Source organism: Harpia harpyja, chromosome Z, assembly GCF_026419915.1.
Source record: "Harpia harpyja isolate bHarHar1 chromosome Z, bHarHar1 primary haplotype, whole genome shotgun sequence".
Lineage (NCBI taxonomy): Eukaryota > Metazoa > Chordata > Aves > Accipitriformes > Accipitridae > Harpia > Harpia harpyja.
Genome location: NC_068969.1, coordinates 81,358,239 through 81,378,336, shown reverse-complemented (window position 1 = coordinate 81,378,336; position 20,098 = coordinate 81,358,239). Strand labels below are relative to the sequence as shown.

General features: G+C 36.6%; 1 protein-coding gene across 4 annotated transcripts in view; it reads right to left on the bottom strand.

Annotated features, from left to right (window-relative positions):
* Positions 1 to 2,049: 2,049 nt before the first annotated feature.
* Positions 2,050 to 20,098, bottom strand: part of TTC39B (tetratricopeptide repeat domain 39B) — an 80,110-nt gene continuing 62,061 nt past the window's right edge. For all 4 annotated transcript variants that reach the window (XM_052776638.1, XM_052776637.1, XM_052776640.1 and 1 more), the window contains 6 exons: positions 19,398 to 19,489; positions 18,959 to 19,079; positions 16,672 to 16,783; positions 13,258 to 13,375; positions 9,789 to 9,905; positions 2,050 to 8,450 (listed from right to left, as the gene is read on the bottom strand). In XM_052776638.1, the coding sequence (XP_052632598.1) occupies positions 8,354 to 8,450; positions 9,789 to 9,905; positions 13,258 to 13,375; positions 16,672 to 16,783; positions 18,959 to 19,079; positions 19,398 to 19,489 (657 nt within the window). In that variant the 3' untranslated portion in view covers positions 2,050 to 8,353. The remainder of the gene's footprint in view (positions 8,451 to 9,788; positions 9,906 to 13,257; positions 13,376 to 16,671; positions 16,784 to 18,958; positions 19,080 to 19,397; positions 19,490 to 20,098) is intronic.

Below are 20,098 nucleotides of genomic sequence, written 5' to 3'. Positions count from 1 at the left end.
TTAATTTTAAATAAAGTCTTGCCAAGTCAGTCAGTAATTCGTAAGGATAAAAGCAAACTTTCTCAATTTAACTTGGAAAAAAAACCTAAACCAATTAAATGTTTAAGATCTGGCATTGCAAAACTCCCATATTTTTTCCACAAATTAGTATGGTTTTTTTAGATATCTGTCATCCTCAGAAATGGCCATTAGTCATAGCTCTGCAAGGTTTTTACACAGGCACAGAATCCCGTTCAGGCTGTACTGATGACAGAGAAAGCCTTCATATGGCAACTTGAAACCCCCTTTCTCTGCAGTTGCCAACAGGGAACTCCAACCACATGGGATCAGCAACCACCCAGATTTCAGGAGTTGGAAGGATTTAAGGACTTCAAAGTAACTACTTTATGTCAACTTGGTTTGCAGTTTGTACCTTGTTTCTTTGAATATAGTCCCTGTAAGAGCAGAATTCACTCTCGGCAGCCCCCTCAGGAGCATAGCTCCTTCTCCCTAATTTGGCCTGATGTGAGGTCTACCCTCATCAGCTCTTTTCTTAAGCAGAAAAAACGGTTTTGTTCTGCACTACCTCTGGATCATATTGCCTCCTTTTAGCCAGCGATTACTCTGCACTATAATTTTTCTTACTTGACACTTTTCCATCACAATCACATTGCTTTACCCATTCACATTATTATTCTGTTTGGTCCCACAGTCTAATGTGACATCAATGGTTTGGGTGCTATGGAAATCCCTAGCCAATATATCCCTACTTCTACCCCACTCCTATCCTTCACATCCAAATTTCCCCTCCATTTTCTCCCTTGACCCTTTCCTAAGGGCTGTCCTCTTTCCCATCTGAATGGGGGCAACTGCTACAGCTAGCAAAGACAAGCAAGTATCTTGGTTCTGCACTATTCCAGGGAAGCAGAGAGCACAGGTACTAGTGACGGACAAAACATTTTTCTTTGAAGGCTCTGCTACCCATTTCAGACAGGCAGACAGGTAAGAATAGGATTCCAACACAGCTGTCCTAGGCAAGTAATGAAAAATTCAAGGAAGAAAAATAAAAGCAAAGTGATGGCTCCATTTTTCCTTTTTAGCTTCAGAAGTGTCCAGAAGGAAAAGAGCTGCCAACAAACTTCACTGTTCCAACAGGGTTTCACACACCAGAAACACTGGGCATACAACAGTACTCAAAGTCCACGTGGACAAAATTTCCAGATGACACAATGGAGGTCGTTCAGACTGGTAGACCTAATCTCATTTAGGTGCATAGGTAAGATTCCTGAAGTTAAAGAAACTTGCTTGTATCAGAAAGCATGAGTGAACTTTCCATTTTTGTCCTGCCAATGTCAGTCAGTAAAATTTAAATTCAGTTTTGCAGTGGACCCAAACCCAATTGTTATCTCTATTGCAACATACCATTTGAGGAGCATATAAAATAAAAAACACAGCAGTTTTAATTCAGTTAACTGAAAAAGATAGAAAATGGAACATTCATAATAAGGTCCACCAGTCTACCAAGTGGCACTGCAGACTATCCACTGGAACTGTTTGGATGAGAAAAGATATAATTTGATTTTAATTAGATTGCATGACTCCAGAAATCGCACACGTATTAATGCAGTGACTTTTCACTTACAACATGCAACCAGAATGTGAAGCTAGCTTATTTGGCTCTTCTTCAGATTTCCTTAAAAGAGGGTGAATTGTTCAATAAGCAGAACAGTTACTACTGAACAGCATACAGTATTTCAATTGCAGATTCTAGTTTTGAGGCAAGGTTTATTTTCTTCTGCTTAAACTATTAAAATCTTAGTCTGAGGAAAACCAGCCACAGCATATTCTCTAAGTTGTTTCATATTCACTAGATGCTAAAACATATGGATTGTCATTGGCCTCCAAAGTATACTGCATTTTACATAGCATCCTATTTAACTGTTCATCTTCTGTTAATCTTGAACTCCCCACAATGCATTCCACTTTCAGCCCTCTTCCTTTTCTTTAAGCTCACAAGAACCTGATTTAAAGCAGCCTCCACTTCAAAGATTCATTATGAAATAGACACAATGATTATCATATTATTTGTATTATTGACTGGAATAAATTAAATAAATTGCTTCCACAGAATATGGACAATAGAGTAAAATTCATGTAAAATACAGGAGGAGCACTTCCCATTTGGGTTGTGAAAAGAAAACAATCTTGAACTTTATTTGTATTACACACAAAACAAGCATAAACTTTTCTTTCAATTCATCTTCTTTCCAAGTGTATAAAACAATGAATAGTAGGTGAAAAAACATCTAACATTTTCTCATTGTCAACAATGATGGGAAGTTTTGAATGTTTCTATGTAAAAAATAATGCAAATTGATTTGAAGCAATTGTATTAATGTAACTGTAGAGTTTGTAAAGAGATTTAAGGCAAGCATCTTGTCAAAGTAAAGCTTGAGCATGCACATTCTAAACCACATATAAAATTTTGAACTACAGCTGGATTCCTTTTTAGAATATTGTTTAAGTAGGTTCATCAATGCATGCAACACAGAACCTCTCTTAGAAGACAGAGAAATAATCTAATCAAGATGGGTTGGGTGTTTTGGATGGAAGCTTTATACCTATACCTCAGCATATTTAGACGTTGTGTTTTGCCTGGACATAAGCTCTATCCCCTTGAGTAAAACTGTATTAAAAATAAAACCATACTTAAATTCATACTGCCCTCTTTTCTACATCAAGTTTAATTCTGAAGATCTCCTAATGCTCTGAAACAAGTTAAGCCTAACATAAGCTATATAAGTAGCATTAACCTAATTTTACATATCCATCCACCCTGATTTTAGATACTGAAATAAGAGCAGGTCATTTAAGCATCTCGAAAAAAGTTATCTTAATATAGTCTTACACCCATTTCATGGTAAGAAAATTAGCTTTGAGATCCACATTTACATGCTCCAATATATAAGGATTTAACCTCTCAAATGAGATTTCAGTAAAACCTTAACAGTTTTCCCACACAGTGGCATGTCATCAACACTGAGTATTCTTCATCCTATGGCTTCAGATAAGGTAGGTATTGAATCTGGCCCACTCAGCCTGGATGCTCTAACTACAGTTTTTATGGTACAAAAGCACGGCACAGACAACAGACAGCTCCTACTGCTAATGCCTTTGAAGAAGTTACCTCTTTAAATGAGTGACTACATCTAAGAAGGTATTCCTTGGTGCGATTACTAGCTGACATGTGCTTCCCCATAGACTGGAACTGCATGCTTATGTTTCTAGAAAAAGCAGAATATTTAATTTTGCATTCATTAAACATTGATTTGCTGTGCTAACCAGAGGCTCTGATTTTTTCCAGAGGCTACTCTTCTACAAACTGCAAAGTTCAGAGCCACAATACTTAAATTTTTTTATGAAGCTGTCCTACAGAATTTATTCGAAAATGAGTAAGTGACAAGACCAGATTTAAAAACAACAAAAACCCCCACAACCAACCAAACTGAGCTAAGGTCCCAGCACTGCTGATATCCTTCCCCTGACTGGAATACAGGAAGTCCAAGTGTTGAGCTGATGAGGTAACTATAGCTTAGCCTCAGAAATGTAACACAACTTCTGCCAAATGCTTGCAAGAATGCAGATGTAGTTCCTATTTTTGTGCCTGTATCTTTCTTCAGTGTGTCTTCCTTTTCCTTCTTCTATTCAATGTACTTCCTTTATTCAATGCTCTGCAAGCCCTCTAATCTAGCTACAAAGGTTTTATTCTGGACTATGGTATGTCTAATGTTGTAATTAGTGTCTTACAGAGAACAACAAGTATACAGAGGCATCTCCATTCTTTGGCCTTTCTGTGAGCTACATTAGCAACTGTCTGTTCTTATAACTATAATCATCATTCTTATCATTCAAACCATAGTAATTAAGTTGACCTATTTGCTGGGAAGCATCACGTAAAATTACATGCAGCTATGCAAACATTTAACCATGCCACATTAAAAAATAACTTTTAGAAAAGTAGGTGTTCAATGTTACTAAAACCAAGTCCTGCACACATGTAAAGAAATAATTTTCTCCCCGTTTTTAATGTTGGGATTTTAAAACACTCTTAGGAGTATATTATGTCTAGTTCTCACTGAATTCAGTGACATAACTGATAACAGAATGAGTTAATTATTAAATGGTATAAAATACCGGAGTGATTAAAGTTATTATTTGATCTCTGGTGAGAAATAAAGACTAAAGTAGTTTATTTTATACTTGCTCTCTACATTTCCAAAGACCTTTTATTCTCTCCTAGACCTTGATAGCTTTGTACAACCTCTCAGCCTAGATAGGTTGCATAGAAAGAGCTATATGCCCAAGTTAGTGTGTTTAAACTTGAGATCAGGCCTTTTTTCTTTAAATATTGTTTTGATAAATCTCAGGTGAAGGTTCTTTATGCACAACTAGAATACAGTGCCAAATTCAGCACTCGGTAGCACAAGCATAAAGTGTGATTTATTCCTCTGAAGTGAGAATCATTCCAATGCATCACAATGAACACTTCTACATGCTCTTAAAATCAGAATGTACTTCATCATCCCTCAGTCTTCATTATTCTGACCTTGCTTTTACTCAAGTACCAGATATGAACATGTGCAAACCTCAATAGTTTAGAAGCAAATAATCCGTACCACCAGTGCAAATATAAACATTCTTTGTTGAACTATGCAGTGTAAGAATATACAGAAACAAAAGAACATTAAACATTAAGATTAGTAATAAAATAATTGCAAAGTATAAGTTGGATTTGTTACAAGAAATTCCTTCTTTTAAACATTAGTTGGCAAGGTTTTTTGAAAACGTAACAGGATCTGATTATTGTACATTTTTCTGGCCATAAGGTGCTAACTACAGCTCCTACCCATGCATATTAGAACAGACATGAAAACAAACTTTAATCAGCTTTCTTTTAACATGTATTTTCTTTCAATTTCTGTTAAAAAGTGGTGAGAGCTAGGACTTAAAAATGATAACACAACAGTCTTTCACCAAAACACTAAACATCTGAATGATATGCACAGACAAGAAGTTTTTTTGCAATATTTTCTAAGTAGACAATTCTTAATCAAAGAGAAGGTTTGTCTTATAACCAGGCTACTTTATTATTCCTCACCTTAAAAAAATATACATCTATTATCGGAAAGATCAGAATGACCTTTTGTCGTAACATAACTGTAAGTTTAGCCTTGCTTACTTAAACTAAGGACTTAGCTTTGCTCTTATATATATTATAATTGCTAATATTATCAGTGGAGGTTATAGCATCATAGGTAAATGCTCTGCTTTGCTCACAGTTTCAGCACATTATTCAAAACTCCCATGGGACATGAACAAGTGAGGTGAAGATTATAAACAGCAGTAAGACTAAACCAGAGTTGTATTTAAGGCCCAGTACAGTATACAGCAGGTTAAAAAAAAAAAAAGCCATAGACTTTTCATGTGAACTCTTAACCGCAAATCACTTAACTTAGACATAATACTGCAGTACTAAATAATACTGCATCAATGACATATTGTGTCGGGGAGACATGCGCTTCTTCTGCAGCACTGGGAAAACAAAGCATCTCTACAGCTCTACTGAGACCTACCTTAAGTGAAGGGCTACAAATCACTCTCACACATTTATATTTCAACCCTTAATAAGCTGGAAAAAAAATCCAGAATAAAGCTAAGAAACTTGATCAATTGGGCATTCTGACAAACAAGTTTGGAACAGCAGGATAGAAAAGGAGACAAGCTGTAAACAGTACTTACGCTGGGGACCTCAGGGCATCAAAACACTACAGAGGGTATTGCAAGTTTGTGCTGATATGCCTGTTCTCTGCATGAGTGCAAAAAGGCTGATCCCAAAAAGAGACAAAGTGTAACATACACAGGGTGTTAATATTGACTTTGGAAGGCTGAACTGAAGAAAACAAAGTTCTCTTTTACTCTCTCTGCAGTCAGTATCATTATCCATGAAAAAAGTACACTGCTACACAACACTTTGTACTAAACTTTCAAAAAATCAGCTTCTAAGGAAGCTCATTGTTTACTTTCTGTTAATTTTGATTTGTATCCCAAATCACCCATAAAATACTAACTGCAAGACACTCCCCACAGGAACAAGAGCTCAGATGCTCCATCCTGAGTCTGTAGTCCCAGTTCTAACTCTTCTGTAAATTACTATTTGAAACACAATTTATAGAAGTTTTACTGGCAACTGTTTTCACAATCTTTCATGAGAAAATGAAATAGTCCCATTTAATAGCTACAATACAATAATCAGATTAAACCAAAATAATCCTAAACTGAACATGTAAATACCCAAAGAGGTATTTAAAGTATCATCTGAAAATATAATGTACAGAATTTTATTTTTGCTGCCTACAGCTTATAATCAGATGTGTATAAACAGGCAAGTAATTAGAGAAGTCAATTGGTGGCATATGCTAATCTCTGTTGACAAAGAGACAAATATCTTTTGTACTTTACAAGTACAGTCAACAGAATATATTTTAAAATAAGCATCTCGGGTATCTAAGCTTCAAACCTGTATGTGTATAATTTTACAGGATAATTTAGTTACGCATTTACAATAGGCACAAATACAAACTGGTAAAGACAGACTTTGGATCAGGCTTCCACTTTGAAAGACCAGTTATGTTTATTTAGCTAATACTTTTAAACTCTTACTTCACCTGTAAGTATGCCACTGTATTACAGATTTATATGCAATTAAATGACTCAGTTATTTATAAAGTCATAGAAGAAAGCTGTGCTCTCAGTCACCTGAGAAGAATAACTATAGCACTTACATCATATTGACTGTTGAATTAGAAACCTTCAGTAACTCATTTACTGACAATACATTTTTCGCCTATTTCTTTTGTTCTGTTTTTTCTTGGATGGGAGTTAAAGGCAGACAATCACATACAGGAGCATAGTTACTATGAATTTACTGTGCAGAAGTAAATATACTGGCATTAATGAAATATGGAAATGGGCAAGTTCTGCAGCAATTAGTGAAAGAACAGTTAAATAAACAGTTTAAATAAAAATAAAGTATATTCTTATTTTTAAGAATAGACAGCTAGCAGAATCTGCATATATAATGAATTGGGAAACTTAATTGGATACTGCTGCTCACATATTAACATGAAAAGAAAAATACATGCACTTATAAGTGTATCAATTTTACTATACATTTTTGGTAGAAAGTTATAATTAGAATATGCACATTTTCTTAACTTGAAGTTTAAAAGTGGATTAATTTTTTGATGCACAAACAACTTGCATTAATGAGTTATTCCAATTATTAGGAAAATAAATAAATCCTGCAAATTTTTATTTACTTTGGTTGGAATCCAAGAACACAGAATACCAACAAGGGGGTTAGTCTTAAATATTAGAAGACTGCTTCGAAAAAGGAAAAGAACAATCCTTTCTCCAGATCCATGACATGAAAGATGGGAAGCAATCAGTTTCAGTTGTGCCAAGAATTATTTGGAGTAGACATCAGGAAAAATTTCCCAGTCTTTTCCCACAGGGAAAGACATCCTGTGTAAGTTACAAAATTTCTCTCAGTGCAAGCATTTTTAAAAAGAAACCAACAGGTTAAACAAGTCTGTCAGGAACGACATAAGACTGTTGATTCTGCTTTAGGACAAGAATACAGAATACATGACCTCTTCATGTCCCTAGTAGCCCTGCTTTTCTATGACTGAAAAATATCCCCTGTAACCACTTGGAGTGAAACAGACCTGCAAAGACATTATACCTGTAGCCCTGCTTAACTTTATCTGACAGTGTAAAAATACTGTACTTCAGACAGGTTCATTTTATTCCCAAAATGAAATTACGTCTAAGATGATGAATTTTTTCCTCTGGAACACAAATTTCAGATTATGGTATGCCAAACGTGGGTAAGGTTATCTGCAGACATTGCATTTTTGTTCCAGAGGCAAAAAGGTCTCAAGCGTACTGCAGAAAATCAAACCTTCAAAAAAATGCAGGAATTATCACCAGTTCCACTGCATAACCAGCATCTGTTTTCACGTAAAAAAATAAAGTGTTTGCATTAAACTTTATTGCACCATCAACTTTTTTTTAAAATATCCCCCATTCAAGTCAAATATTAAATTATTTTTATCAAACAAAATATAAGGTCTTCTTTAAAGTATCAAGTAGATATATGTGCTATACAGAAAAAGAACAGTCTAAAGGAATGACATACATCAAATCAGAGATGACAGAAAACAATCATTAGGTTGTTTCTTCTCCAGGATTAAAAAAAGATTGCAAAAAGATTGTGTAGGCTATTGTATGCATGAAAAACATCCCTCCTCATTCAAGGTGTTGAAGCAGGTGACGTCTTCAAGCTGTCAAGTGCTGCATGAATTCTGAAGTGCAACCTGGACTCCATAGAGTAGTCTTTGTAGTTGTTTCTGCAAAAATAACTTTATTGTTAAGAAAAACATTTTTGGCCTGGATTGTTTCTACTTCATACATGCACGGAAGTACCAAATTTAACAGCCTTCGTTCCTTCAACAGGAAACAGAGGTTGATACACAGATGAGTTATGAGACATTTAAAGCTACACCCATAAACTGAGCAGAGAGTTACACCAGTACTAACAACTGTCCTGATAAATTGAATCCATGTCTTAGCATCTCTTTCACTTATTTTGATCCTTTCAACAGCCCTCCCAATTACTGAAGTTTCCTGTGAAAAGACAAGCTAGAAGACTACAGAAAAGAAAGGCTGTTAGCTAAAAGTGTATGTTCAGCTTCAAACCACAACTCAGCCAGAGTAATAAAACACAGGGAAATCACATTATGTAATTTAAAAAAAAAAAAGGCCAAAAACTACTGAGTTTCTAACAAAGGTGTTAGGAGGCTGTTTCTAATTCACATTTACAACACTACTGGATGATTGGTATACTTCTCTGTACACACAAGGAGCAAATTCTACCCCATACTACAATCTACAGATGAAGCGAACATGCTCCTTTACAGTAAATTTAGCTCTCTCATGCTCTTCTGTGACAGAATGTGAAAGGAAAAAGGGAGGTGGTCAGAAGCATACTGGCTTTTAACCTACTCCCACTAACACTTTTACAGCAGCAGACATAAGCCCCCCACAGCTGCTCTCTGGGACAGAGGTGGTATAGATCCTTTCTCTCCATGCATGCAGTGGAGCCTCAGCATCTCTGAAGCCTAAATGAAAACGAGACACTTTCCCTTCATAGTGTCTTGTTTGAGATTGTTGGCTCCACTGTGCCTGAAGGACAGAGTTTCTTGAAACTATAAAATTCAACTATATCAGACAACTTTTCCAAGCCAAGACCATAGATTTGTAATTACTCGCATTTTGCAAAGGGGCTGGGAGGAAATAAAAACTCATAGAATCATAGAATGGTTTGGGTTGGAAGGGACCTTAAAGATCATCTCGTTCCAACCCCCCTGCCATGGGCAGGGACACCTTCCACTAGACCAGTTTGCTCAAAGCCCCATTCAGTCTGGCCTTGAACACTTCCAAGGATGGGGCATCCACAACCTCTTTGGGCAACCTGTTCCAGTGTCTCACCACCCTCACAGCGAAGAATTTTTTCTTAGCACCTAGTCTAAATCTACCCTCTTTCAGTTTAAAACCATTACCCCTCATCCTATCACTACACTCCCTAACAAAGAGTCCCTCCCCACTTTTCCTGCATGCCTTCATTGCTAAAGTTACTCAGCTAATCTTAATCTACAGGCTGATACAAATAAAAAAAACCCACTTACTTTGCAGTTTCTATGTATCTTATTGCTTTTTCTCTCTCATCCTGTTGTTTGTATAGGAGGCCCAACTCATACAGGGTGAAGGGCACCAAATAACTATCATATTTTATTTGCTTCTCACTAGAAAAACAGAAAAATACAGAAGTGGTTAATTACAACCTTTCCTCAAGTGACCAGTTAACTTTTAAATGCAATCACTGCATGTAAAAGCACATGGCCAGAGAAAACACTCTAGAACCTTTTTTAGTGGTTAATTCCATGCACATTAATTATACCTGCCAAGAGTGGATGTAAAATACTGCCAATAGGACCTTCTACGTACAAAAAATTATTCTCTCCTACTTCCTATTGTACTGTGGTACATTGCCCAATCTACCATGAACACAATTCCAAGACTGGGATCCTGCTTTGTGACTTAACAGTTCAAAAAAACCCCAACTATCCAAAAAGATAACTTGAGATAAAAACATTCATTGGATTAGGCAGTATCATACAAGTACTTCTTTCCACACACAGCACTGAGACCGCCTTACCCTAGCTTGCCTGAACAAATCAGCAGAGAAGTCAGAAAATTCAACTTTTCCTCAATACAAGAAATTCTCAGAATCACTGTAGCTGGAAGGCACCTCTGGAGATCACCGAGTCCAATCCCCTGCTCAAAGCAAGGTCAATGGCAGCAACCTGTCCAGGACTGTGTCCAACTAGGTTTCAAATATCTCCATGGTTGGAGACTCCACAGTCTCTCTGGGCAACCTGTGCCAGTGTTTGACCAACTTGACAATAAAACCAGTACTCTGCTTATATTTAAACAGTATATCCTGTATTTCAGCCTGTGCCCATTACCTCTCATTCTGTCACTGAGTACCACTGAGAAGAGTTTGTCCCACTGTTTCTTTTTTTTTTTTTTTTTTAAAACATGCTCCCTTCAGGTAACCCTTTCAGGTCATCTCTTCTCCAGGCTGAACACTCCCTGCTCTCTCGGCTTCTTCTTGTATGACAGACGCTTCAATCCTTTAATCAGCTTTGTGGCCCTTTGTTAGACTTGTTCCAGTATGTCTCTCTTACACCAGTGAGTCCAAGACTAGACACAGTACTCCAGATTTGGCCTCACCAGTGCTGAGATGGGAGGAAGGACCACCACCCTTGGCTTGCTGATGACACTCTTCCGACTGCAACTCAGGACACTGTTGGCTGCCTTTGCTGCAAAGGCATATTGCTAGCTCACAGTCAGCTTGGGGTTGACTGATGCCCACAATCCCAAGGGCATTTTCTGGTAAACTGCTCTCCAGCCCCCAGCCTGTGCTGGTGCATGGGGTTATTCCTGCCCAGGGGTAGAGATTGGCACACTTCCCTTTGTTGAACTTCATGAGGTTACTGTCAGCCCATTTCTCCAGCCTGTCCAGGTTGCTCTGAATGGCAGCACACCCATCTGGCTTATCAACCACTCCTCCCACTTTGTATCACCTGCACAGTTGCTGAGGTTGCATTCTGTCCCATCATCCAGGTCCTTAATGAAGATGTTAAAAACTACTGGCCCTAGCCTCGAACTCTGCATTATTCTACTGGTGACTGGCCTCCAGCTGACTTCATGCTGCTGATCACAGCCTTCTGAACCCAGCAGCTCAGCCAGTTTTCAATCCAGCTCACTACCCACTTATCTACTTGAGACCTCATCAGTTTGTCTGTGATGGTATTGTGGGAGATGGTGTCAAAAATCTTTCTAAACTCAAGACAAAGAACATCCACTGCTGTCCCCTCACCTACTGAGCCAGTTATCTCATTGTAGAAAACTCTAAGGATGGTTAAGCATGATTTCCCCTTCATAAATCCATGCTGACTACTTCTGATCACCTTCATGCTTTTGGAAATGGTTTCCAGAATTATTTACTCCACCTTCCCAGGGACTGATGAGAAGATGACTGGCCTGCAGTTTCCCAGATTCTCCTTCTTGCCCTTCTTGAAGATAAGGGTGAAATTTGCTTTCTTCTGGTCCTCAGGAACTTCCCCTAATTGCCATGACCTTTCAAAGCTAATGAAGTGTCACAATGACATTAGCCAGCTCCCTCAGCACCCATGGATATATGCCAATGTCCTATGTACTTAGGTATATCCAGTTGCCATAGCCATATGTATGTCTAGTCTGTTCACACTTTTCCCAACCTGACCCTCCTCCATCAAGGGTAATTCCTGCTTGTTCCAGCTTTCCCACAGGTTTCATGGATCTGGAACTCCTGAAAGCTGATCTTGCCACTACAGGACAAGGTAAAGAAGGCATCGCATATCTTGGCCTTTCCCGTGTCTTTTACAATCAACTCTGGGATTCTTATCTGGATAGAATAACATCAACCAATATTGCAGAACGAAAAAGTTTGCAACAAGCACTGGAAAACCTCTCAGTATTTTGAAAGCAACACTTCCAAAGAGGCACCATATCCACCAAGACAAGCCTTGATGCAGAGACAGTGTGTCTAAAGCAGGGAGACTGCTTATGTGATAAAGAGTCTTAATGTACTGTAGCAGCCCAAGAAATGTAGAGTATAAAGCTGACCAGAAGGTAGACATTTAGTTTACCAGACAACTTCTCCTCATGCAAAACACCCCCTCTATGATGAAGTGTCTGAAGGTTTTTGTGATGCCTCAGCTCTAAAAGCCTCCACTGTATCAGCTACCTTTGGAACAGGACTTTCAGAAACAGCATTCCTTTAACTTGTAACTAATCAAAACCCGCTCCCCTATAACTTGCAAAGTGCTCGACTAAACACACTTGGGATCTTAGAAATGGCAAAAGAAAGCAAGATGGCAAGAAAATGATAGCATTATACATAGAAAAATTAATACTTAAGGAGAATTTGTTAAGTTATTTATTAAAAAAATTGCATGCATGAAAACTGCTTTTTCAGCCTAATTACTCTAAAAATTCTAGAAAGTTTACAACTACAATCATTACATGACTCCAGGTTATATAAAGAAAAGTTATTGCAGTAGGTATGGATCTGACACCTGAAGTATTTGAAAAATCCATAACACAGGAAACTCAAGTTTTCAACTGAAACAATTAGCAACAACAACAATTTCTCAGCTACGTAGAGAAGCATTAACTACTGAGGTACTAAATTCTGAAAAAAACAGGAAATCCATGTGAATTATCTTTACTTATATTCATAGTTCTGCAAATATAAAAATACTCATTCCAAATGTATTTAGATAAATGCATTACCCGTCAGTTTGATTTACTTGGTCTAAAATATCACATTTACATAAAGCTAATTAATGTTAAATTGCTATAGAAAAATACTAGCAAAGTTTTGTGGTTCTCCAACTACTTTCAGAGGTACTTTAATTCCAGCTCCTTAACAGGATGTTGAAGTTTAATTATGCAAAATTCTAACATGATGGCTTCTACAGGAGTATCAGAAATTTCACCCAAAGCTACAAAAAACAAAGGTTAAAAGTCTGTTTATGTTATTTTTACCTTTGAATTACTTTACTGAAACACAGTTCAGCTTGCATGAGTCTTCCCAAGTGTTTCAGGCAGAGGCCCTTCAGTAACTGCAACATGCACACATCATCCATATAATATTCACTGTGATCTAAAAGTAAAAGCGAGATACATCAAACAATTTGAAGACATCATGAAAAGGAAAATTAGATTTTCAGTAGGGAATATGTATTCAGACTCAGGACCTTGCTTCTCAGATTTTATACCTCAAAACATACATAACCTTCAGGTACAATTTTAAACACTGGCTAAGAAGATGTGTGTATAAGATCTGTATCTTTCTCTTTAAAGATACAGGCTAAGGAGAAATAAGAAGAAATTGGAACATCCAGATATTCCCTGGTCTTCTGTATCTGGAAATCAGTACAAAGCAGGCATAAACTAGCATCAGTTAAAGATTTCTAACACCTAATACAAGAAGCAAAACCTACAGTGAGACTGAAACCTCCTTCGCACTTTATTATCTTAATAGCTTCCCCTGTTGCAGAGTGCTGGCAGACCTCCAGTAGCACCAGTAACATGAAAAGCACAAGAACACACTAGGACTCTGTTCTGCAGAACTTTTCGGAAGCATTATTTGGCAGTACAAATTCAAGAAGGCATGTTTATTAGTATTCCATCATCTTCAATGATTAAGAAGCTTCACTAGTAGTGTATAACGTTTGGAAAATTCAAGAAAGTTTTATGTTCAATAAGACTGAAAATACCAGATTAAAGAGCTTTTGTGAAGTGATTCAGAAGTATAACCTTAGCAAGTATGGTCCTTTTTTGTTGCCTTGGTTTATAGCATTTGCTTGGTGCAGGGAAGGAAAAGAAAGAAAACACATATGGATAGACAGATGGCGGCACATACATTAACAATTCAGGAAGCAAAACACTCTCCCTTCAGATCACATTGTTTACAACTAATTACGAGCTCTCTAAGGTCACGTTAATTTTTTTCTTAATAGTCTGCCAAAAAAAATCCTACGTAAACAGTTCTGAAACATGCAAGACTAAAGCATTTTAGGATTCGTTGAGGTGCTTTGCCACTACATTCAGGCTTATTGCTGTCTGTGTTTAAACCCAGGAAGTCTCTATAGATAATAACTGACAGACTGTGCTTTTAGTGAAAGGCAGAAGCACAGTGGGTGAGTATTTTGCATTCTCTCTAGCCTGTTTTGCTAGGCTAAGGTATTGCATTCATGTGACTGTCTCCTAAAGGACTCATTCATTGAAATTACGGGGGGCAAGCACTGATGTCAGTAAAAGCTTGCCAGTCTTTAACAACTTCAACTAGTATCTCCCTGGTATTTCCCACAGGAAGAAAAGCTATTATGCCAAAACACTGACAGTAAATGACAGTAAATACACAGGCCAATTTAATACAGACAACCTTGCAATAAATGTGAGAGAACCATCTTCCTACAGTCCTCTATACCAGAGGGAATATTATTATCAGGATTATAAAACACAAAAAAAATGATTTTTCTTTAAGTAACAAATTCCTTTTTGTGTCTTGGAGATGAGACAACTGTGGAAAAATAAGATTTCCGGAAAAAAAAAAATTCATTTCTAATGTCTTTCATCGGTTCCTTCTACCATCTCTATTTGCAGCTCTGTACAATATAAAACCACTTTCAATCCTTGACAGATTCCTTGCTGTGCCTGTTCAGTTGAAGCAAATGAAGTATCAACAGCTCTAAGAAGTCTCAATCCCTGAATGACCTTTGTGTATAATTAACACACTTTTTTACAGCACCTTAGCAGTCCTTTAAAGTCCTTTGAGAGAGAGCTGTCTCTTAAAATAATATTGTATCCTTGCCACACTGTGCCAATAGCCCTAATCACTTTCTTTGGGTCTCAATTCAGCAGCAATTCCGGTAATCAGAGTCTTTATCTTGTCTGAGTCCATATTTTTGAAAGCAAATCACGTTCATAGATGCAAAGTCCAGAATAAAACTACATTTGGCTGCAGTTATTACTAAAAAAGATACAGAAAGCATAAAAAACAAATATGCTTCCAGATTATATTCTACTTGTAAACTGCATCTTTCCATAAGAAAAACATACTGGTTTTACTTCTGTTCCTTTTATTTTGGTACCTTGTGCATCTCTGCTTAGGAATTTGACAGGAAATTTATTTCACTGTTACAACTGATCAGAACTTACAGTACAAGCCTCTGCATGATACAGCACCGGATTCCCAACAGCTTCTGCCAGAACCCTCCACGCAGAACTCATGGGAACATTACTTTATTTGCAGATGTCTTGCATATTGCTACATTTTGGTTTTAATATGACAACAAAAAAAGGAAAAACACTTGAGATTGAAGAGCCACACTACTGATTCCACAGAAATATGAAGAACAGCACAAAAAAATTAAGGGACCCAATTCAGTCTTGGCCTTGCAAGTTGCTCTTATTTAGTTTATTATACTACCCAGATTTTACCACTATGCATTTCTCGTACGTCCTTGTATAACTTCTGATGCATCACCTCAGTTTATATGCAAATCATAATTAGATGTACTTTTACATTTCATAATTAATGTTTTAATCATGTGGCAAAACTAACTTTTGCTAAATTGTTGATAAGTGTGAATAGAATCTGGGTTCAACAGAAGTTATTTTTAGGGAATTACCATTTTTAAAAGTTTCGTGTGTGAAAAGATAGTATTTATTCATTCTAGACAACTCAAAAGAGAAGTCCACCGAGAAGTTCACATGACAGATGACAGCACCCACCAGATAAAACCTGATAAAGCCAGTACTTCTGCAGTAAACCTGTTGTAATCATGGAACTTAAGATCCTTTAGAAATAAGTTATGGACTGATTCTCTAAACATTACCCTGAACATCTATGCTTCAATACCTCAAGATCTAAAACCATGGTCAAAGTTTATTTGTTAAAGATGTTTTATTTTACAACTAGCAAACATGTTTTATTTTGCCAGAAAGTAAAAAACCTGTCTCGTGCATAGTACTTCACTACTTCCTTTATACTTAGTCATATTCTGCTCAGTATATGTCCTCTGTAGTAACGTCAATGTGTGGTGTAAGTGGGTTTAGAAAAAATATTTGTCAGACATTTAAGAAATTAGCTGATTATGCTCCAAGAACACCCTCAGACACTGGAATGCCTTAGTAAGAATCAGTTAAGTTCTCTAACTAATCACCTCACATACTTGAGTTTTCTATGTTCTTCTACAGCATCCATCAAGCCGGATAAAGAACATATTGAAGAACCACCATCAACTTTCATGCAACTCCAAAATTTCCATACTCAGATTTAATAGCACATCACTTGAGTCAACACTTACCTCACAGAACATTAGCAGACAGAAGCAAAGAAAAATGTCAGCATTTCTTACCAGCTTATTAATTCCATCCTAACTGATCACTTACTAGTTTCATTTTGTAATGCAGTTTCTTCTTTTTCAATTGTTACCAGTAAATTTTCAGTGAGGTCTGCTCTTTGGCCCACAATTGCAAAGCCATTCCAGACATACATCATTTCCTGACCAAAAAAAAAAAAAAACAACAAGACAAACTCATGGAATTGCATAAATATTTAACTAAAGAGTATCCCTTGGAAGGCTGTTACGGAACATTTTGAGTACATAAAAATACTGCCTACAAAAACTTATTTTAAACAATATGAAAGGTTCCAAAGCCAAAACACTCACTGTTGAGAAGCCCATGAATAAATGTATCTGTACGACTTCAAATAACCACCCACAATGAGTACAGGACATTCTGTCAGTTACATGCAAGTTTACAAAGACAATCACATTTGCCTTAATAATCACTTAAAGTTGCATAAGGGTATCTATCTATGCATAGGAGAGGCAAAACAACATTGAATGTGTGTGGGCAAAGTTAACCTGGGTTTCTGAGTTTTGAAAGTTTTGACACTTTTTACTGGGTTCTATCACATATTTTCATAGATCTTTAAAAACAAAACTGAACAGAATTTATCACGCAATAGTTTACCATCACCCACGTAACACATGAGCAAAACTGGGTATTTTAGGTTCAACTTGTGGACTCTGCCACATGAACTAAAGAAGCAGCTGAAAGTAGTTACTTTCTATAGGATTATAGATAAATTTGTGTATTTGTGGGTGTCTGCATGTACATACAGTATACCTATATACGCATGCACCCAAACACCCACTTGTGTGTGTGTTTATACATAGATGCTATAATGTATAGGCTGTTACCTTCCATATGGAGCAACACTGGAAGCAGATAAAACTTTCTGGATAAAAATGTAGTTCCAATACACACATTCAACACACACTTCCAATATAATTCCTATAAAATCTTATTTTAAAAAAACAAAACCAAGGGAAATCCTGGCAAAAAGCTTCCCAGATGCTTTGGTACAATAGTAAGCAATATGCTTGTTTCAATGCATTAAACATTATCACATTGTAACACATAAAGAGAATGAGAGAATACACGTACAGAGTTAACGCTAACCAGTGTGAAACTCTGCCAAGATCTTTACTTACTTATTGCAAACACAAGAGTAGCATTCGTTCTACTCTATTTGAATTGTAATTACACCTCTGAAATATGAAGCCTGACATCATTCTGAAGCTGATACAATACATTGTTGAAATAATTCCGCTTATATTGTGCTGTGACTATGTAGGTTTTCAGAGGGAGAAAAAACCTGGTTCTATCAAAGTCTGAAATAGTGTTACTGACACTATCAACTACATTATGCTAGATTCCTTTCAATTCTGTAGTCCTGTCTAATTTACACCTACTGCTGTAACACCATACGCTATTTTTGCTTAACCCATGATGGAAAAATTCTTAAATTAAAAGATACTGCATTTGACAGCAAGACCAAAGATATATACTCACAACTGAATAGCACTGTGCTGTACAAGCCCAAGACAACTTTATTACTTAGGTCTTTATACGTAACTGAGTATACGCTGAATTTTAAAACTGATGGATTAATTTTCTTTGGACCCCTCTTTCTATATCAATGAGCTTTAACATTACGAAATTCATTCTCAAATTATGTTTTTATCTTCAGTTGTTGCTAAACTACCCATGTACAAGAATTTTAGCATACACATATGCAAAGTGTCAATGCTGTGTACACATAAACAGACCATGCACTACTAATGCCTCTGAAGTTAAAAGCATGAGAAATTAGACTAGCATTAGTAAAGTATCATTAACTTCTGCACATTTTGCTCAGACTCGATATAAGTGGAAAAGAAAAAAACAAAACAAAAAACCCCTCAATCTTCATTTTCACCAGAAGAACAGAAAGTGCTGAAGTACTCCTTAACTTCCTAATGAGTCTGGAGGACAAGGACTGAAATCCTGCCAAACTAAATAACATGAACACATATGCTAGAAACCCATGCAGGTTTCTAGCTGAAAGGTGACTTTCAGCCTCATGTGACAACAGCAACCATTCTCTGTATGTTTGAACTTTCACATGAAAAATCTGGCTCTGGTTTTGGACTGCTAGTAATTGGTAGCATGATCCAGTCCCTAGTACATTTCACAAAAATACCATTGCATGAATGCAGTAATTCCTTAAAAAAAAAATTTAAAAAATGCAGACACATACTACCTGATATTATTCTTTCCCTGTATAAAGTATTATACTTATCTCTTTTCTATTTTAAAGGGATGAAAAGAAAGCAAGCATAAATACCAAGGCGGGTAATATCAGCTTCACTGGTTGAGAACTTGCATAGCGTCGTGCTTTCCTTACTGCAAACTTCTCAGTTGGGATAGATTTTCCTGCAATTCTCTGTTTTAGACCATCCACTTGTCTACAAGGAGGGAAAACAGAAAACAGAAGTTGTTTTATGTAATTTTTATTTCATCTTATTTCATTTAGTAAGATTTGCTGTTCACCTCTGAAGTATAACATCTTATATTGTTTCACACCACTTAGACCAGAGCTGTAGGACATATGTTTGCTGATAAAAGCAGCATTTCAAATATTCTGATGCTAAAAGCAAAGAGAAAAACTGAAAAGTTGATGGTTATAAGTAGGAAGTAAATAACACAAGACAAAGATACTCAAGTCACAAACTTTTATGTGGGGGAAAAAAGACCGCACATGTAGTTGCTTTATAAATATTTACCTGAATAAAGATACAATGTCCTCACCAGTCCTTTTCAAATCATCCTCTGGAAGCATACATAGAATTGCTGCCTTCTGGAATACATATATTGCCTATTTCAAAAAGAAACAACAACATATTACCACATCTAATTTGCTGGGTTGTCAATATACTAAGGACTCAAATCTCTCACCCCACTTGCTGCAGCGAAGTGTTTCCAGTAATGCTTAGGCAGGTGGATAGCAGTTTAGCACTTCCTTTGTCACATAATTTATGTTATAATTTTATTTTCAACATATTTATTAATATTCTAAATAAGTTAGAATGCTACAGGGGTCTCCTGCAAAGAACAGGACAATTTATTACGCAAATCACTGATAAAGAGATGAGTTTAAATGACATAACTATTCTAAAGTCCATTACTGTTATTATATGATCTGTTATGTGTCGAGACATGCCTAAAAAAAACAGAAGAAAATATCCCAGTACTGATTCAAGGAAAAGTTCAATAACGAGACTTTGCAGAGGAAAAAAAGATAAACATCCATAATTCTATTCTAGACATTTGCACTTCATGTTGAATATACTATTCTCTTCCTCTTTTGTCAAGAATTGGATATATCCCCTTTTCCACTAAGCATAATGAAACAGTAATCTAGAAAGCAACAGACAGAAATGATGTATCAAAAATTATTTGCACATTGTCTTTCATTCATACTTTG